The sequence below is a fragment of the Eurytemora carolleeae genome, unplaced genomic scaffold (assembly GCF_000591075.1).
Source record: "Eurytemora carolleeae unplaced genomic scaffold, Eaff_2.0 scaffold663, whole genome shotgun sequence".
In the NCBI taxonomy this organism is placed as follows: domain Eukaryota; kingdom Metazoa; phylum Arthropoda; class Copepoda; order Calanoida; family Temoridae; genus Eurytemora; species Eurytemora carolleeae.
The window spans coordinates 78,738-99,036 of NW_019396570.1; the positions used below are offsets into that span (position 1 = coordinate 78,738).

Genomic DNA, 20,299 nt, shown 5'->3' on the forward strand with positions numbered 1-20,299 from the left:
CTTTACAAAGAGAAACTCAATATAACAAGCCAGATGGAATCGATTAAAGCACTAACTTTGCACAGACATTTATTTTACATTATTATTAAAATACAAACTGAGGATCAACCGAAGTCAATCCTGGAATCATAGATGGATCTAATTCTCCTCTCGGAGCTACTGGAGCTGTGATCGACCGCTCTCTTCTCCTCCTTCATCAAGACTAACCCTTTTCTCGGGGACAAAATGGACGTTCAGATTGCTTTCTCTTCCGACGAAAGCACCGTTATCCGTGTTCCCCTGATAAGGATTCCCAGGATTTGAACCTTGCTACCCTGGAAATTTCCTCTGGCCGTTGATACCAGCTCCAGTAGTAACGGGTTAAATACAATCAATACTATTTGTTTGTCCAGTTACTCAACTCATGATACAATTTAGCTTGGGTTGAATGAACTAGCTGGGTGGGTTTACAATACGCAATTTTGCAAGTTTTAAAATCGATAATCAAATCTGAAACCGCCATTTTTTTTGAAAACCATAATTGTACGACAGTATGCACGTAAAATATGAAATAAAATATTCATGTTTTTTATTCTTTTTATTAGTTTGAATTGCAGTTTCTCAATAAAAGTGACCTACAGATTCATTTTGCGGAGCCAATGAAGGAAGGTGTGAGAATATAACAATGTTCAAGGAAAAATACAATATTTGATCTTTTACTCAGATAGAGATTGATATGGAATGCCACTCTGTAAATAAGGGGTCACAAGTTGTGTGTACACTGTAAAGTCCCTTTCATCGTTATAAAAAGAAGTTCACACCGGATTTAATCAGAAGATGAAATAGGGGTCAGGAAGCGCCACAAATTTTTAAACTCTTGAAAATAAATTTACTTACAGTTAATACCTTGCACAGTTAAAAAAGTTCGAAAATCTTTAAATTCAAATCAATTTATTCATCATATTTCACACAAGAACAGTGGTAACCAGAACGATAATTTCATAGATACCACTGTATAAATCAGAATTAATCTTATAATTAATTAAGTTTAACAATAATTAAAGTTGTATATTACAGATATGTTAAAAAAGTAAAGTAATCAGTGTAAGTGATTATTTTCATCAGTTGCGGAAATTGAAACTGGAAAGATTTACTAGTATATTAAATTAAAAATTATGTTGTTATAGTGTGCGATTCAATTAAAGAAAATCAACACATTTTATGGGACTAAGAATATTACAATTTTTTCTTTAAGGTCTAAAAAAGAATTTATGATGATTTTTCTTGTGAAAGATTTTTTTTGAAAATCCACCCGCAATGGATCCTAAAATGAGTCTGCTGTAGCACTAAGCTGCCCAACCGGCGGGATGGCACGTTGTGGATCCACTTGATTAATCCTCTTCCATTATCGAAATCTATTGCGGTTGGATTATCTTATTCCCAAAAATTTTAGTAGCCTTTATTTTCTCTCTTTTCACTGAATTGCCATATCCGGGAGAACTAGTTTATCATACAAAGGCCCTCTCAGTGCAACAATCATCTGACCTATCGGAGTAAAATCAGTCCAATCCCCTTTCAGGAAACTCTTCAGCAGCCCCGAGGAAAACCCTGAGAGAAGTGCGACCCGGTCATGTTTAGCGCTCTGAACAGGCTGGGAGACACTTGCTCTTAGATTCCAGAACACTGTCCGGGGTATGATTTGATAACCAAACTTTTCAAACTTTTGTTGTATATGCTCGTACATGGTTGCTTCAGTTCCCCTGCCTATAGCTTCATCAAACTCCATATCAGAGAATATGACAAGACACATGTTTTCAACATAGCTGCTAGAAAGCTTAAATGTCCTTGCTATTTGAAGAAGTAGATCAAAAGCTGCTTCTATATTGGTAGACCCACCCCAATCATATCCTCGGACATCAGACACTCTAGCACCAAAGTCTCCAAGACTCTTGAGTATACCGTCTAAGTCCTCTAGGTTGGATTTATCTATCACCATATCATAATCTGGAACATTCTTAAGAGTACAGAGAGATGGTCGTGAATGAAAGGTCATTATTTTACCATGAAGAGGAGAATCTCTAGGGAGGGATTCAGCAAGAAGCATTGACAGTGCTATAGCTACACTCATGGGTGTTCCAGCCATAGATCCTGATACATCACACATAGGTAGGCAGTTACCAATACCCTCACCCGCCTCAATAGCTTCTCTGGTGGATTTAATTAAACCCCACCACTGCAGGTTTATCTCCAGGGTCGCCTGTTTATAGTTCTCGGATCTCTTAGTAAGCTGAGAAACCTTATCCACCAGTTCATGGGGGAGCAGAGCTCCAGTCTTCACACCGTCTTTAGACTTTTTATCAGTAAGAGCAGTTACAGCAGATTTCTCCAGATATTTATCATACCTCTTCTGGTCATGTTTCTGAAACACTTTCCGACCCCAAAGCAACCGACATCTTGACGCCATTCGATCGTAATTAACCTCTCCAAACCTCTTGGACCCAGTAAAATGTTCTGGGACCTGACTTGCTTCGCGGATTTCAGACAGAAGCTTCTGATACTTCTGCCCACTGTTATCCAGGCTCATACCAAGCCTAGGCAGCACATGATTGATCAGGTCAGCGGCAATCCATGTTGCTTTGTTGTGCATTCCCCTTTGGTTTGGTGCCCATTTTCCATAGAGACCTCCAACACTTTTTTTCTTACGTAGATCATCATGCTCCTTCACTAATCCGTCAGAAATACAGTGAACAACCGCTTCATACAGGGCCTGGATTTGAGGGTTCTTCCTTCGTTCCTTTATTATACCAGCAATCTTTTTCTTTTCTGCTTTCAGGTTTAACAACTCATCCTTCTTAGCGATAGAGTCGAGTTCCTGGCAGAAGGAACGGTATTTTTGGGAAATCTCCGGGGTTTTCCATTTTGTGAGACATCTAACATCAGTTTTTCTCTTCTTTACCATTTTCTCTATCTCATCGTCACCCCTTTCTGTTCTCAGCTCCTTAAACGAATCAAACCCTTCCTGTTTAGCAAACTTCATCATCCTTTCCTCCTTTAACGGCATCTTACTAAATGTCAAATCCTGTTTTCTCCTAAAATAAGAAAAATATTAAGATTTTGTAATAAAATAGATTTCTTGTGTTTTTCTTACATATTTTTCTGCAATATTTCAGTGCTTTTGTTTTTAAAATTACAAAAAGAAATTACATTCTTATTAAATTTCATCCATTCAAGACGAATGAACTAAAAATCAACATTAGCTTAAAAAGGAATTGTTATTTTTTTGCCACTATCACTGATTTTCTAATCCATATATCTTTACAACAAAATTCCGTGGAACTTAGATATTTTAAACTATAAGTTTTGTTGCAAAAAAAAAATTAAGTTTGAAACATCTAAAGTTTACACCATCAGATTGCAAGGAAAAAAGGGGTTGGACAGTTTGAGTTTGTGGTAAAGACACAATTCCTTTGTCTGTTCCAATTTACCCAGATTTCCTTCTTCGTTTAGCATGGTCCTCCACCCCTTGCAGCTGATTCTGTAGTGAATAGGGGGTATCCTGGTCTTCATGTACAATGTACATAAGAAGGTTCAACAAACACTTGTGGGAGGCATGTTCAGGGATATTTCTTACGTTCAAGATCACTAAACAAACATTATTTTGCTTTTTGTTACGAACCAACTCTCAAAAACACAGTGTACACAAAAAAGAAAGAGTCTTCTTAAAAAAAGGGGGCTGTAGCATGTCAGATTTACAACGTTCCTTTTAGAAGCTTTGTCTGATCAAGTATAATTTCGATATTAATGTTTTGGTTTTCGAATATCATTTGTGGATTCTTTGGTTTTCGAATATCATTTGTGGATTCTCTGTATTTGTGAATTTTTTGCTTTATGCTTAAATTTAACAATTTTCGAGTGAGCAAAAAGACTTTATCCTCCTTATTTATGATTAAAGTAAAGTTTTAAGGGTACCGTTGTAAATCGGGCATTGCCATCTTGGCACGGAGGTTCACCTAAAATGAAGCTTACAGTCCCTTTAAGGCTTGGTTTTACATCAATAATTCAATTAAAATACTACCATGATGCTTTATACTGTTGTACCTGCCATTGGTTCTTTCTCCCAGAGCCAAAGGATAGATCTGTAGAAGTTTTTCCGATCTTGTTTCCCCCCTCCTCCATTCCGTACATTTCCCAGGTTAAATATTATTCTCAGGGTTACCAGTGCACTCTCAGACCAGCTTTCTTCTAAATATTATTCTCAGGGTTACCAGTGCACTCTTAGATCAGCTTTCTTCTAAATATTATTCTCAAGGTTACCAGTGCACTCTCAGACCAGCTTTCTCCTAAATATTATTATCAAGGTTACCAGTGCACTCTCAGACCAGCTTTATTCTAAATATTATTCTCAGGGTTACCAGTGCACTCTCAGACCAGCTTTATTCTAAATATTATTCTCAAGGTTACCACTGCACTCTCAGACCAGCTTTCTTTTAATATTATTCTCAGGGTTACCAGTGCACTCTCAGACCAGCTTTCGCCGTTGATATCAATACAATGAAGACGACTTTTATATTTAAGTTTGGATTTCTATACCAAGCTTTTTTCAAATTACAAATTTACGAGTAAACTGCCAATTGACAGCTTCTCTTTTTTCATGATTATGTGCATCCATGATGTTTAAAAGGTTGTTAGAAATCCAAAATTTTTATCATTGTAGCAGTGACTGTAGTTCACAGTGAAAACTATTCTTGCAGATGAAAACATACTCTTCAAACAAAATTCACAAACTTTAGATGTGTTTCAACTCCCAAAAATCAGTTAAGATAGAGATCACATTTTTTGGCTAATTCTCCTTAGAACTTTCAAGGATTTATATTCTTTGAACGGTGTTTTATTTTAAGAGTAAATTATAGCTTCCTTCTTAGAACCTTTTTAGAAATAAACCATCTAGAAAATTATTCGGTTCCATAAAGCACACTTTTTGTGCAGTACTGTACTGTACTGTAATGTACTGTACTATAATGCACTATAATTGTGCACTATAATTTTTCCAAATAATTTACCCCAAGTGATCAATAATTTATGTTCTCATTAAAAGTGACCACATTGGACTTCGAGATCAAGCATTCAAGATTAACAATTCCACACAAGATTCGACCTCTAGAATGATATCATTGTATTTACAAAAATGTGTTTATTATGTTATGCTTAATTACACCCTAAATTTACCTAGATACTTGTGAACTTCTTCCTTTGTACTGCTGGGGACTACGTTGAAGAAGAAGTCCACAGCACTGCTCTCGTTTCTCAGATACGCAAAACAGTTATTCTCTCCCCGTATCTTCTCCCCTCCTTTAGAACCATTTTCTACATCCATACATGTATCATCATCATCCTTTTCATCCACTTCCATTTCTCCATCTTCCCTTCTTTTACTTATATCCGTCATTCTCTGGAATTTTAGGATATCTTTAACACTAGCTATTTTTTTTGTTTAAGAACCCCCAAAATTACAGTATCCCTGTGTAGCGCGTGTGTTTTTAAAAGGGGGGGGGGGCGAAAGGGATTTTAGCTTATAACTGCTTATTTTTTCAAAAACATTCTGGTCATACCCTGCAGAGATAACTTTTATTGAGGGATTAAACATTGATGCTCTTTAAAAGAGCCAAAACTGGATATTGAGATCAAGCAGATTAACATCAGATTAAAAATATTAACACAAAAATCTCAGAATATAAATATACGGAAAGTGTGGATAAGTGCGCAGGGCAGAGATACGAGAGTTACAGTGATCGATTATCTGCTAAAATATCCGATATTTTCCACAGCATGTACACGTACAAGTACTGTACACGACCAATCAGCAAACATCTGTATTCAGGGATATTTAAGAATCCTTTGGATACGAAACACAAAATCTTCAAAAAAAATACTGAATTCATAAATGTTATGTTTCAAGTTTAAAATTGGAGCATTTTTTGAAAAGTTGTAAAACTTAACCCCTAAATGGGTATTATGTTCAACAAGTGGCCGTGAGATGGCACTCTAAAACCTATCGTAAAAAAGTAGCATGTTGTGCTGGGTCAACTTAGGCCTACGTAGCCCACCCTGTGAAAGGAGATAAGCAGTCTGTGAAGTCTGTGGCGCAAAGATACCTTAATTGACAGAACTAATTAGCCGAAACACAAGATCTTAAATTGCACAGTGTAATTATATTCTCAATTCACCCCCCCCCCCTTCCTCAAAAGGTTTTAATAAATTTTTTCTATTAAAGTTTTACGTTAGGCGGCACTGTATATTACTTGTTTCTTATCAGAGTAAATAAGGCAGACTGGGAGTTAGGAATATTTTCGCTTATACTGAATAAATATTGTAATCTTAGACAAGTGAGAGGGAGGGGATGCCCGGACGCTGTGAGCCCAGCCAAAGTAGCTCCAACTTTCGAGCCGCAGAGTTTGCCATCCCCTCTGAGCCCTTATTCTCCAATTAACGATTAAGAATCCATTAATTATACATAAGAAACTTTATGACTGAATTCAAAGGAATTAAAACATCAAAATATTCTTTTTAAATATTAAATCTTTTTTTCTAAACTATTTGTATTGGTGCATAATAAACAAAAATAAAAATGTAAAAGGCTATTTTTAAATAGGGCTCGCAAATACAACATTCCGTTGAAAACATTTTAAAATCTACTTTTCCCGATGAAAACGCTCTACATGTTTTAAAATTTAATAGACATAGGTAAAATGTTCTCAAGTTATTCAGAAAGTTTTGTGACTTGGAGGTGGTTTTTTAGGTTCCCCATGGCGTGATGGCCCCACAGCGCTACCCCCCNCAATAAAAACCTCTGAGTACTAACACAAGGTATCACTTGGTGATATATTTTAGTAAAGCAATGGTTATTTGTTTTTAGCCTTATAATTCACAAGTTATTGACAATAAAGGACTGGTTTCTCCTGCCTGTCAGTGTATAAACCCTCTGACTTTCACTGAATCACTATGGAAGCAGAATTGTTCTGTCCGTGCCGGTACCGAGCTAGAACCACCACGGCACGGTAGTAGAGGTATGTAGTGGAAGAACAAATATTGTATATTGTATAATGCATGTGTATAGTTTATGACTAAAGAACTAGGGTCTCTGACGCAACAAATATATAGACTAAAATATATTTGATAATATTTTATATATGGTATAGGTGTTTAGAACGGATCAATTAATTTGGTTAATTTTCCAAAATTGTTAGAAATAAATATGAATTTTGAATAATTATTCTTTTTTTTATAATCATTGCCTCCCTCCTCCTTTCAATTTACTGAAGGATTTAATAAGGAAAGCATATTGCAACATGCCATGTTGCAATGTATTTGCCTTAAAGAGGCCTAGGCATACAATGCTAGGCCTATATAAAATTATTGCCAGAGTGTTTATTATATCAGCGGAGCTCTAAGTTCAATATTGCAACATGCTTCACCATGTTGCAATCAGTTGCAATATTTGTAGATATAAAGTTGAGCCAACACATAAAGTATTCAGGATTAACATGTTCAGGGGTTTATTTACCAATTATATTGTATTTCAAATTAAAAAATTTTATATTGGAAGATCATACAAAAAAATCAATTAGGCGTTAGAAGATCAAAAATAATTTTTGTTGACTATCAAATATGAATATCAATCTATGTATCGATGTATATAAAGTTGTAATCTAAATTTTTTTGTTTGGATGCATTATAGCTTTCGAACCCCTTGACAGATATGCCTCAAATTTTGATTGGGTAACTCGATAGAGCGATTTTAAGTTTCTTAATTGAGTAAGTTGGCTTTTATAGGACAAACTTAGTTTCCGGACCAAGCTGGGTTCCCAAACTAGTCATCATTAAACATAATTATGCAACATTCTTCGATGTAAAGATTTTCCCTTCAAAATTCATTAAATATTTTATTTCTTTTACGTATGTAATTTCTGGAAATGGAATTCGAGTTCGGTATGGATATGCTTTTTATTAAAAAGTGGAGGAAGGAAGGGAGGGGATGGGGGGCCATATACACTGTATTTGCACATCCCCAGGAAGAGCAGAGGAAGAGGGATTTGATGGCCATAATAAGCATCACCCGAGAAGAGGGGAGGAAGGAAGGGATAGGATGGGGGGGGGCACAACCATCCCACGAGAAGAGTGGAGGAAGGGAGGGAGGGGTTTGAGGGTATATATAAGCATCACCCGAATTATAAACTTCTCCAAAAAGGTTAAGGTTACACTTTTTTTCCTGGAAACTTTTTAAATGTTAAAATGTATAAAATAGTACTATTTGACTTTAATAAATTTACTGTTCAATATTCTTGCAACGTTGCCATTTAATGTCCGTTAATTTAATACATTAAAAAATAAACTTATCAGCATTTTTCAAGATTTTTCACGCATATCTGCCGGGTCAGCACACTCTGACCCTGACAGACGCAGTTAAATCCTGTCTACCATCAATATCGTTTCAATATTTATACCTGTGCTTGTCATTCAAGGGATTTTCAAGGGATTTTCTCGCTACCCTTTACAATGCGAAAAGAGAAATTCGAAGAAAAAAACATAATATCACCCGAATTTTTTTTTTTAATTCTGAAACAAGAGAAATTACTTAAATAAAGTTTTAGTCGTCTTCTTTTTCCATTATTTTGTTTTTAAATTTACGACAATGAATGAAATCTTTGTGGGACAGAAAAAAAGACTATATATCTTTCTTTTTGCTATTTTTACGATTCAAATCAAGGATCCCTTGAATTTTTAGGGTCCACAACCTAAGAATTTTTGTATACCAAACAAAGTTTTTTCCGGCTATACAACTTATTTGATATATTATATTTAGGATAAAAATGAGCAATAATGAAAGAAATTTAAACGAAGATCATATTCTGGAATTTCAGGCAAATATACTATTTGTACAGGCATATATGCTATTTTTACAATTTTTTAAAAAAGGTTAACATTTAATCAGTGCAATTAAACTTGAGGTTGCAATTATTATTGACCATTCAAAAACAGAGCGATTTCAACTCTTGCATTATCATGAATCCCTTAAAAGAGATCAAAATGTTCCTCGTGATTAGTTTAAAAAATGTTTACAAGTCTAGCATACAATTTTACTTTGTCAGGAAGCATTCAACAGTTTTGATCCTGACAAATCAGGACATGTTGCAACCAAGGAACTAGGCAACCTTCTCAGGTATAGATAAATCAGGACATGTTACAACCAAGGAACTAGGCAACCTTCTCAGGTTTAGATAAATCAGATTCAGACCATGCTGCAACCAAGTCCTTTTAGATAATGTCATTTCAAATTTTATTATTCAAACAGAAGTTTACATTGCGAGATTTTAAGCGGTTCAATTGAAGACTATAGTAAAATATCGCCTTTAAATAAATTTGTAATAAGGCCTCGTTGAATAAAATTTAATAAACTTTTAAAAACGCGGAAAAGTAATTTTTCAATTGAAAATAAATTTTTCCAACCAATGAAATATTTTTCAAATGTTTTTTAAAATTTATTTAATCGAACACATAACAACCTGTCTTCTTAAACTATCAAACTCTTTAATTTTGACGATCTACTAAAGGCATAAATGGCTCTTTGGTAAAAATAAAGTCTTCTATATAAAGATATATTAAATGATTTGACAAAAGGCCATAGGGAACTATAGAATTATATAAATAGATTGATTAAACTCTGAACAGTTTTTTCTGAAGTCTCATCCTTTAAGATAATGATGTAGAAATAAATGGTATTTTTGTGATAAAATGTTAATTGAGCAAACGTTTTAGATTTGAAGAAATGTCGCAATATCTTTTATTAAAGATAAATATTTAGGTATCTCGGGATAAATCCAACCAAAGAAGAATTACAGGTTTATTTTGTTAAGATTTTTTTTAAAAATTATAATAATCCCACATTCTGATTTAACGATTTAACGATTCTCTCCTAGTTTTTAAGTTGGAAGTTTTATTAAAGGTTTTAAAAAAAATTTACCAAAATAAGTCCATCCCCTATAGGGCAGTGCACAACTGGAACAATTAGCAGACATCAAACTGTATCTAGGATAGTGTTAAATCAAATCCCCATGTGTGACAAAACCTTAAAAAATTGTCAAATCTGAACCCCTGAAAGGACCTCCTATACATGACTACTTACTATCGACTATATGACCTCCCCTATATATTTAGGACCTGACTATACAGATAGACCCCCACTGTAGTGGACACCTGCTCCTCCCCGACCTCCTCGACATGATGTCAAGAATTATCATGGAGAGGAACTATGACGCACAGATAGAGGACGCTTTCAGGTTGTAAGGAGCAATTACTTGATTCGTTTTTATATACCTGTTTGTAACTTTAAATAGGCACTACACAAATACTGTGAACTTGTGAAGGATTCAATATTTAAAAACTGTATTCTGAAAAGTTTTCTATTATTAAACTATGCAAGATTTTTGTCCTAATAGAAAATATGAGGAAAATGAACCAAAAAATTATCGTTTTAACCCTAACCTGGCTTAGCTATTTTTGTCTAATTTAGGCTGGGAGGGGGGGGGGGTGTTTTCCATCCCCCATGATTTTGGCCTTAGAGTTTAGATAAGGAAGTTTGATACATGTCCTTAGTCCAACTTTGCAAAGCCTAATAATTAAAAAATGATACCTCTAACTTTACTGGTTAGGGTGCAAGGGAGGATTTAAAAAAGTTTAAAAACTACGTTGGAAAAATTTTCAAAAATAAAAGTAAATAAGCATTTTTGATTTTTTTGGAACACCGACCCGCCGTTCACAACTATGAACTATGAAAAAGTGAAAAAGTTTAAGCGTTCTAATGTCAGCCGACTATATTTGAGGTAAATTATTGCAAGACAGGAACTTCATGCTATATTTGAGTAATGTATTGCAAGACAGGAACTTCATGCTATATTTGAGGTTATGTATTGCAAGACAGGAACTCCATGCTATATTTGAGGTAAAGTATTGCAAGACAGGAACTTCATGCTATATTTGATTCTTAAAAGGCACCACACACAAATTTTGTGATGTTATTAATTGGTTCTAGAATATTTCAAAACTGTGTTCTTTAAAAAAATGTTAACTTAAGAAAAAACTAAAAAGGAAAAATGATAATTTTTGTTTTCTGTTAATTTTTGCACAACTTGGCCTTGTGTAAAAGAAAGGAATGTTTTAAGATTAAAAAATTTTGAAAACTGTAATGACATTTTTTTTCAAGCTTTGAGTTGCATCGCCACATTTTTATTAACTCAGTGAAATTGCTCTGCTTTATATTCGTGAAAGTTTTGATTTCATAAACATTTAGAATCTAGAATCTAGAATCTAGAATCTAGAATCTAGGCCAAAATTCACAAAAAAACGATAAATCCGCGAATTTTTGTTTTATATTTTAAGAAGAGAATATTCCGGTGTTAGACAACTGCAAATTTGAAATAGAAGATGGACGCAAAGCGCAAGTCAGTACTTTACATTCCTGAAAATTTAGATTTTCTAAATATTTAGAATCTAGGTGAGAGGTTGAACGAGGAAGAAATTGAAGGATTACTTGACGAGGCTGATCTTGAGGGGAAAGTGTTTATTTTCACAATTTTTTTTTATCTTACAAAACTTTTTAGAAATTAGGTTTTTATTTCTGAGATTTTAAGAGAAAAATAAACAATTTTTTTATGTTGAAGAGAAGGGCAAATCAGGAAAAGAAATAATAAATACAAATTTCAAAAATAATCTTTTAATTTTCAAAAGTTTCAAGACGACCTTTCAAACAGACCTTGTCTTTTGATCACTCATACAGGGTTAACCACAAAGAATAAGACTGTAGAGACGACGGAATGGAATGTATTTTTCCTTTTTTCTTACATTTATAACTAGCTGTAACTGTAAATCATTGAATATACAGGGTGTCCCACATAACATGACAGTTGGTTAATAGTTTTGAATGTCTTCTTCCACATACTGTATAAGTTATAAAAGACTTTTTGCACTTTATTTCTTTAAAAAAAAATGTTTAACTCATATATATTTTTCTGTGAAATCAATTTTACTATGGTATAACTGTCATATAAAAGATGTTATTAGTCTCTTTAGTATGAAACAACTTATCAAATTATGGAAGAAGACATTTTAAACTATTCACCAGCTGTCATGTTTCGTGGGACGCCCTGTACTATTGACAGATTATATAAGAGGCAAAAGACTACATTTGTCCTTCAGCTACAGGGTGTCCCACGAAACATGACAGTTGATCAATAGTTATGAATGTCGTATTTCCTATACTGTATTAGATATTAAAGGCTATTTGCAGTTTATTTCGTTAGAATTATTTTTTGTTCAAATATATTTTACTTTAAAATTTATTTTACTATAAACATGACTCCAAAATATTTTTATTATTGTCTTTGGTATCAAGCATCTTAACAAGTTATGGAAGAAGACATTCTAAGCTTTTTAACAACTGCCATGTTTCGTGAGACCGCACCCTGTAGTAAGTTACATTTAAAGAGTTCCAAGTCTTTTCATTGGTCAACCATTAGGTCAATTTAAAGGTAAAAGACAAAGTATACCCAGTTACTGTTTTATTTGTTTATTTTTAACTTATTTTCAATCATTACTACGTGTGGATAATCAACTTATTATGTAATATATTTTTGCAACCTGTCCTGTGTTGTTAACGAACTATTGGATAATCAACTTATTATGTAATATATTTTTGCAACCTGTCCTGTGTTGTTAACGAACTATTGGATTTCCAACATTCATAAAAAAATCTCCTTCAGAGTAAAAAAATCAATAATGCAATTTATGTGGAGATTAAAATTTTGAAATGACCATAAAGGATGCTCATTGCTATACACTGCTTTATTCTGTCATCTGTTATCTGTTATCTGTTATCTATTATCAGTTATCTGTTATCTGTTATCTGTCATCTGTTATCTGTATTCTGTTATCTGTTATCGGTTATCGGTTATCTGTTATCTGTTATCTGTTATCTGTTATCTGTTATCTGTTATCTGTTATCTGTTATCTGTTATCTGTTATCTGTTATCTGTTATCTGCAATCTGTTATTGTTTCTTTCAGTTATTCTGAGTTCTGCGCTATTCGAAACATTCTGTGAGAGGTTTCCGACAACACACTACAAGCATGAAAATATATTAATTTTCTCTGATCATGAATTATTATTATTATTATAATCCAAAAATAAATTTTTCTTTAATTAAACTTAAATTATTTAGAAGAGATTAAATTACTGATTTCTTTCAAAAATATAGTGGTCGGCGATTATATCAATACAAAGAAGTTAAGAATTTTTTAGTTAAGTTTGGATTGTTAACAGCTTTATCCTAATTAAAAGTTTACAAACAACCCAAGAGAAGCATTTTATCTGTATCCATGCTGTTTAAAAGCTTGATTTAAATAAAAATTTAAATCATTTTATTGATATATTTAACAATGACTGTAGTAAAGTTTCAAGGATTGGGGGGGGGGGGGGGGGTATTTTAGGGGACATGGGGGGTGTAGACTGTTTTTGTCACATTACTCCATTGTATGAATTGTAGCTCGCATTGATTTATAATGACTTCAATTTATAATTACAATTTTCCATTTCATATATTAATCCTTGAATGGATCCTGTAATATATTTAGATGTCGTCTTTGTTACAGTGCGCATTTCGGAAGAAAAATATACATTTTATAGCAAAAGCACAAGAGAGCACAGGGGTTTCGGGGTAATCTAAAAAATAAATAGATTCTAACAGACATACAAAAAAGATTTGGGGCTCCAGCAGCACCCAAAAACCATGATGTAGTCAAAGTAGCGAGTTGAAAAATCCTATTTTAAGAGTTTTTAATGAAATAGCGGGTTTACGGTCGAAATTCTCAACTAAAACATAATATTTAAACAACTCAGAGACTTCTCTCATAAAAAAATTTCTTAAGCAGCCATAATATAAGAGGTTTATGGAACAAACTCATTTTGGTTGACCCCCCATAATACCCCACAATTGGGGTATAAAAAATTTATCCTTTCATGACAATTCTAACTATTTGATAGGAATTATTTCTTCATAGAATATTTCTTAGATTTTAAGAAAATTATTGTGTTTACTCAATTATTTCTCTTTTTTTGCCAACATTTCTGAATTTCTAATGCGTATTTCTTTGCAACCATGTATCGTAGACCTTTGATAAGAAGATATACACACGTACGGATCAGTGCTCGATGTTGAGTTAATAAGGTTCCGGAGTAAACTGATGATTCCCGACATTCCAGGAGAAGGGTCATTTAAAATTGGTGAACAATCGATTTAAAAATCCTCATTCAAGACCCAGCGTAAATTTGCGTAAACTGAGCTGAAAACTTAAGAATGGTAAATATCGAGATCAAGACTTGATCTCCTTTTTTCTTAATCTCCAGATTAAATAATGCCTGTTTTCCTCTTCTTATTAATCTCCAGAGCTGAAAACTTAAGAATGGGTTATCCTTAATCCCGATCGCTAAATTAATCTGGAGATTAAAAACAAGAGGAGAACAAGCATTATTTAATCTCGAGATTAAGAAAAAGAGTGTATCAAGCATTAATCCCGATATCCACCATTCAAAAGTTTCCAGCTCAGATTAATTAACCCATCGGGATTCTAAAGTTTTCAGCTCTGTATTCATAAGTTTAAATTTTATAACAAGGGTAACCAATGTAATTAAATAACTTTAACAGATTTCAGGTCACCATTTTACATTATTCTGTGTACCCCTGTATTTAGATCAATGTATATAAATCTCTAGTCCTGAAACCGAACCTTTGTGCTCTAGGTTGATTATATACTCCTCTCCGAGTCAAGTATTTTAGTCTAAAATTGTTCCCTGCATGAAAGGTTTGAGAGATTTAGCTAAAATGATGAAATTACCAGCGGAGAGATCTAAAAGACCAAAACAGTTGTAACTGTTGCAAACCAGGAATCATTGTAGACAACACTGATAAACAACTGATGAATTGTCAACCATAACTATAGCAGTCAAATAAAGAGAATTATTTAGCAGTTGATATAATAAAGAAAATTGGTTAATAGTTTTTATAATAAAGACCAATTGGTTAATAGTTTAAATAATAAAGTGAATTTGCTGGCTGTTTTAATGATCAAGTGAATTGGTTGACAGTTTATCTAATAAAGGGAATTGGTCGACAGTTTGTATAATAAAGTGAATTTGTTGACATATCGTATAATAAAGAGAATTGGTTGACATATCGTATAAAAAAGTGAATTGGTTGACAGTTTATATAATAAAGTTAACTGTTTGACAGTTTGTATAAAAAAGTGAATTGGTTGACAGTTTAAATAATAAAGTAAATTGGTTGACAGTTTGAATAATAAAATAAATTGGTTGACAGTTTGTATAATTCAGTTAATTGGTTGACAGTTTGTATAGTATAGTGAATTGGTTGACAGTTTGTATAATAAAGTGAATTGGTTGACAATTTGTATAGTAAATTGAATTGGTTGACAGTTTGTATAATAAAATTAATTGGTTGACAGTTTATATAGGTTTAGGTTTTAATAAACCCGGATTGCCTTGGGCTGAATTAACCAGTCTATTCTTTCCCGGAGCTCTCCAATCTTCCTTTTATAGAGTTTAGATCTTCTCTTACACCTTCTATTCTGTTTACACCTTCTCCTCGTCTTCCATCTTCTCCTCAGCTTACACCTTCTCCTCTTCTTGCACCTTCTCCTCTTCTTCCATCTTCTCCTCTGTTTACACCTTCTGCACTTCTTCCATCCTTCTCCTCTTCTTTCATCTTCTCCTCTGCTTAGATCTTCTCCTCATCTTACATCTTCTCCTCTTCTTCCATCTTCTCCTCTGCTTACACCTTCCACTAATCTTACATCTTCTCCTCTTCTTCCATCTCCTTATCTTACATCTTCTCCTCAGCCTACACCTTCTTCTCTTCTTCATCTTCTCCTTATCTTACACCTTCTCCTCTTCTTACCTTTTATCTTTTAATCCCTGTCCGTTCCCCTTCTTGATTCCAGATCCCATTACCTTTCATTCCTCTCCCCTTTATTTTAATTCCCGTCCCCTCTTAGCTCATTCTAGTCCCCTTTCATAGAGTGCTCGTCCCTTTTCATTAATACCTATCAAATTTTTTTTTTAAATCATATGTCCAAATTTTTTGCTTTTTTTGTGAATTCTTTTCTGTTCATAATTATAAACTTTGAAGTCCTTTTTCCCAATGAGCCCCCCCCCCAACTCGTCACTCAATACTTGAATCCCCGCGAGCCCAGGCAGTAAAATATATGTTGGGCCTAAAAAGGCCTGCAGGCAGATAACCATAATTAATTCATAAGGCAGGGTGCCTGAATGTCTGGGCCGACATGTTTCTATCTTTCTAACTTACTTCTGGGGAAAATATTTTGCATACGACGTAGCTTGGAGCTGAATAGTTTTTTTTTATGGTGTCGGGTAAACAGTATCTTAGATAGATGTTTTAGTATATAAGATTCATAATATCTTTTATTTCTTAGGGGGAATTTCCTCGACTTTCTAAAGATATAAATCAAGTAACGTCCTTCTTAAAACTAGACAACCGTGGATTAAATGCCGCGCTTTCTTCTTCATCGCAGTCTCATTATTTATAGGTAACACAGCAAATGTAATACAGCATATATTTTCTGCAGTAATACCAAATCATAACAGATATTTACAAAACATTCGTACATTCAGAATATATCAAACTACTGCAGCAGGAGAGCTTTGATAGCTTGGAGCTGTTTTTACAAAGCTCTCTCCCGTGATCCTTAAGATATAAATTTATTTTTTGAAGAAGGTTACAGATGGTAGTTGGTAGAGTAGGGAAGGTAAAGTAAACTGAATTGGTGACCGACACGCAATCCAAGTATTTTACATAAAAAATCATAAAAATCTTACACTTGAAGATTTTGTGTTTCGTACCCAAAGGATCCTTAACTATCCCTGAATACAGATGTTTGCTGATTGGTCGTGTACAGAACTTGTACACAATAGAACATGCTGTGGAAAATATCGCATATTTTAGGTTTCAATTGATCTCTGTAACTCTCTTATCTCTGGTACAAAATATATAATCATTGTATTGTAAAGGAATTGAGTTTTTGTCACAAAGTCTGATTTTCTTATCCCCATATCTTTGCATTTTAATTTCAGAGACCTTAGATATTTTAAACTATAAATTATATTAGATCATAAAATAATAGTTTTGAAATATCAAATATTAACACCATCAGGTTGCAAAGATATAGGGATTTAAAAATCAGAATTTGTGGCTAAAACTCAGTTCCTTTATCATTAATATTGGAACCCATTTTACTGTAGGAGTTATTCCATCACCCGAGCGTCAATAGTATGTAAACCTTTTAGATTTGTCTATTTTCGTATTTTGTTTATATACTCGCTTAAAAATTGTATATTTGTATATCTAAAAATATGTATTTTTCAGTTTAAAAACTGTCCGGAAGATATAAATACTATTTACTCTTTAACCATTCTTTAACTACATGACTGTGAACCTGAAGAAACCTAATATTCTTGATGTTAGGATTTGTCCCATATTCACTCAACAACGCCTGTACTGAATATTTTAAGTTTTTCCCCTACATTCATGGCTTCCCGCAGATGTACAGAGATACCCATAAAAGAATACTACTCCAAAGATGACTGTGCGAAGTATTTCCTCTACATATGGTGTCTATCAGATGTAGACAGACCTCGATGTCTCGATCACACTAGACTTCTGTCATAATCGGATATACATTAATTTCCATCCTTTGGTGGTTATTTTTGATGGGGTCTCGGCCTTGATTTCCACGGAATGATGGTTGATCTTTTATTTATTTATTTACATGGAGCGTCCCATATCAAATTAGATTATCTCCAAGCTTTAACGCCAAAATACGCATATAATACTAGAATCACACTGTTGAGCTATACACGATCTAATATGAAGTGGGACACCCTATATAGTTTTTTTTTTGACCAAAACCCGAAAAAATATGCCATTCATTATCGTTTTAACTTCAGACTTTAGACTATACAAATTTTAACCTTCAGATTATTATATTTCAGAGTGTTGGCAGTCTTTAAAGTCTCATCACTTTTGGGTAACATTGCAAATAAACAATTAAGTTATAATTATAAAATACTGTTAAACCAGGGCGGATACGCGGTTTAATTCAGTGTTCATTGAAAACAAGAGATGTTGTTTTAATATTTCAATTTGTAAAATTAGTTTTTTTTGTATAAAGTTCTAGACAAGTCTTTAATTACGATTTAAAAATATGCTCAGCACGAGTTCTGCAGGCAAGTATTCAGACATGAATTCAATTTGAATACAAAGCATACTCAACACATTTATAATAGTCTTTAACCCTTCATTGTAAATAAGTGAATGAATTCAATTACTGATTTTTAAATATGTTTGTTGAGTATATTCAGTACACTGTCTCAACTTAATACAATTCCCACAAAATGCTTTAAACTATATTGTCAATAAAATGTTTTCCAAACTATAGTACGCATCAGGGCTGTACACAGAGGGGGGTGGGGGGTCTGAGGGTAGCGAAGGCATCGACGATGACAATGCTCGGTAACCTTGAAGCTTTGTCTGATTTGTCTTTGTTATGAATTAAAAACCCATTGAAAAATTGACAAAAAGACATTTGAAAATTTCTTTCGATGTATGGCTCATTTAGAGTTTAACCGTATTAAAAAAGACATAAAGAAGTAATCAGAATTAAACACTTTAAACCTCGGAAAATCACAATGTGGTCAGCATTATTGATCAGATAAAAGTACTGTTGTGAATCGGGCATTGCTACCTTTCAATTAATCCCTGTTATTGTCCTGTAAGTTTACCATTTTTATTAAGAGGGGTCGCTCCATCTTGTTGCACCTCAGCAACATTGTTCAGTAGTTAGTTAGTTAGTTCAGTTTATTAAAATAACTCATTGAACGTACAAATACATAAGTGCTAACGCCCCTATTCCTATCATTATGTAATCTGCATGACGCATCCCCCCCTCCACCATCTCTCATGACTTTTATATATGTTTCCTCGACCCATATTTTTGAAGGATATTTTAGTACTAAAATATCCCCCAGATGTATCCTCCTTCTATCTTGTATACTAAATACAAATGTCGGCATATTTATTTATTCGGTTTTATATCAAAACACTGCTGAAAGATAGACAGCTAGACAAGAAATAGGTATATATCCACTGTCAGACAGTTGGATCCCGCATAGAACAAACGACCCTGTTTTAGAGTTTGAAAACGACCCGCACGACCCCAAAAACGGGCGCCGGCCCGACTCTGTTTTAGTACTAATAAAAGAGTCGTTTTTAGACCAAAAAGACCCTGAATCCGTCTCTCCTCAAAACGGATGGGTGTCGGTTTATGTGCACTGTGTACTTTTAGAGTGCTGTGTAAATTCTAGAGGTATTGAGATGTTCACTGTGTACTGTAAATGTATGTATATAATGTATATTAGAGAGGTATTAAGATGTGTCCTGCGTATTGTAAATGTACTCTGTATATTAGAAAGGTATTAAGATGTGTAATGCGTACTGTAATTGTAATCTTGTATTAGAGAGGTATTAAGATGTGTACTGTGTACTGTAAATGTACTCTGTATATTAGAAAGGTATTAAGATGTGTACTGCGTACTGTAATTGTAATGCTTGTATTAGAGATGTATTAAGATGTGTACTGTGTACTGTAAATGTACTATGTATTATAGAGAGGTATTGAGGTGTGAACTTTGTACTGTAACTGTACCGTTTATATTATAGATGTGTTAAGGTGTGTAATGTGTACTGTAAATGTACTATGTATATTAGAGAGGTATTAAGATGTGTACTTCGTACTGTAATTGTAGTGCTTATATTAGAGAGGTATTAAGATGTGTACTGCGTACTGTAATTGTAATGCTTATATTAGAGAGTTATTAAGATGTGTACTGTGTACAGTAAATGTACTGTGTATATTAGAGAGGTATTGAGGTGTGAACTTTGTACTGTAATTGTACCTTTTATATTATAGATGTATTAAGATGTGTACTCTGTACTGTATGTGTACTGTGTATTTAGAGAGGTATTTAGATTAGAGAGACGTTTTGTACTATTGAGGTGTTTTCTGTGTACTGTAAATATACTGTGCATATTAAAGAGGTAGGTCTGGTACTAGGTTTTCTATGTGTAAATGTAAATGAACGATGAAATGATTTTATTAAAGTTTTGATATCCCCGCTTATGA

The 20,299-nt window shown here is 33.6% G+C and overlaps 2 protein-coding genes across 2 annotated transcripts; one reads left to right on the forward strand and one right to left on the reverse strand.

Annotated features, from left to right (window-relative positions):
* Window positions 1-56: 56 nt before the first annotated feature.
* LOC111705661 (uncharacterized) lies at window positions 57-5,454 on the reverse strand. Its single transcript, XM_023478283.1, has 4 exons — window positions 5,206-5,454; window positions 4,078-4,221; window positions 3,465-3,621; window positions 57-3,068 (listed from the first exon to the last, which is right to left on the reverse strand). Exons 1-4 carry the CDS (start codon window positions 5,423-5,425, stop codon window positions 1,454-1,456), a joined length of 2,136 nt encoding a protein of 711 aa, XP_023334051.1. The 5' UTR covers window positions 5,426-5,454; the 3' UTR covers window positions 57-1,453.
* Window positions 5,455-6,827: 1,373 nt separating this feature from the next.
* On the forward strand, window positions 6,828-10,346 carry LOC111705662 (calmodulin). Its single transcript, XM_023478284.1, has 5 exons — window positions 6,828-7,043; window positions 8,840-8,897; window positions 9,126-9,196; window positions 9,839-9,875; window positions 10,192-10,346. The coding sequence occupies exons 2-5, from the start codon at window positions 8,847-8,849 to the stop codon at window positions 10,318-10,320; spliced, it is 288 nt and encodes a 95-aa protein (XP_023334052.1). The 5' UTR covers window positions 6,828-7,043; window positions 8,840-8,846; the 3' UTR covers window positions 10,321-10,346.
* Window positions 10,347-20,299: the final 9,953 nt, after the last annotated feature.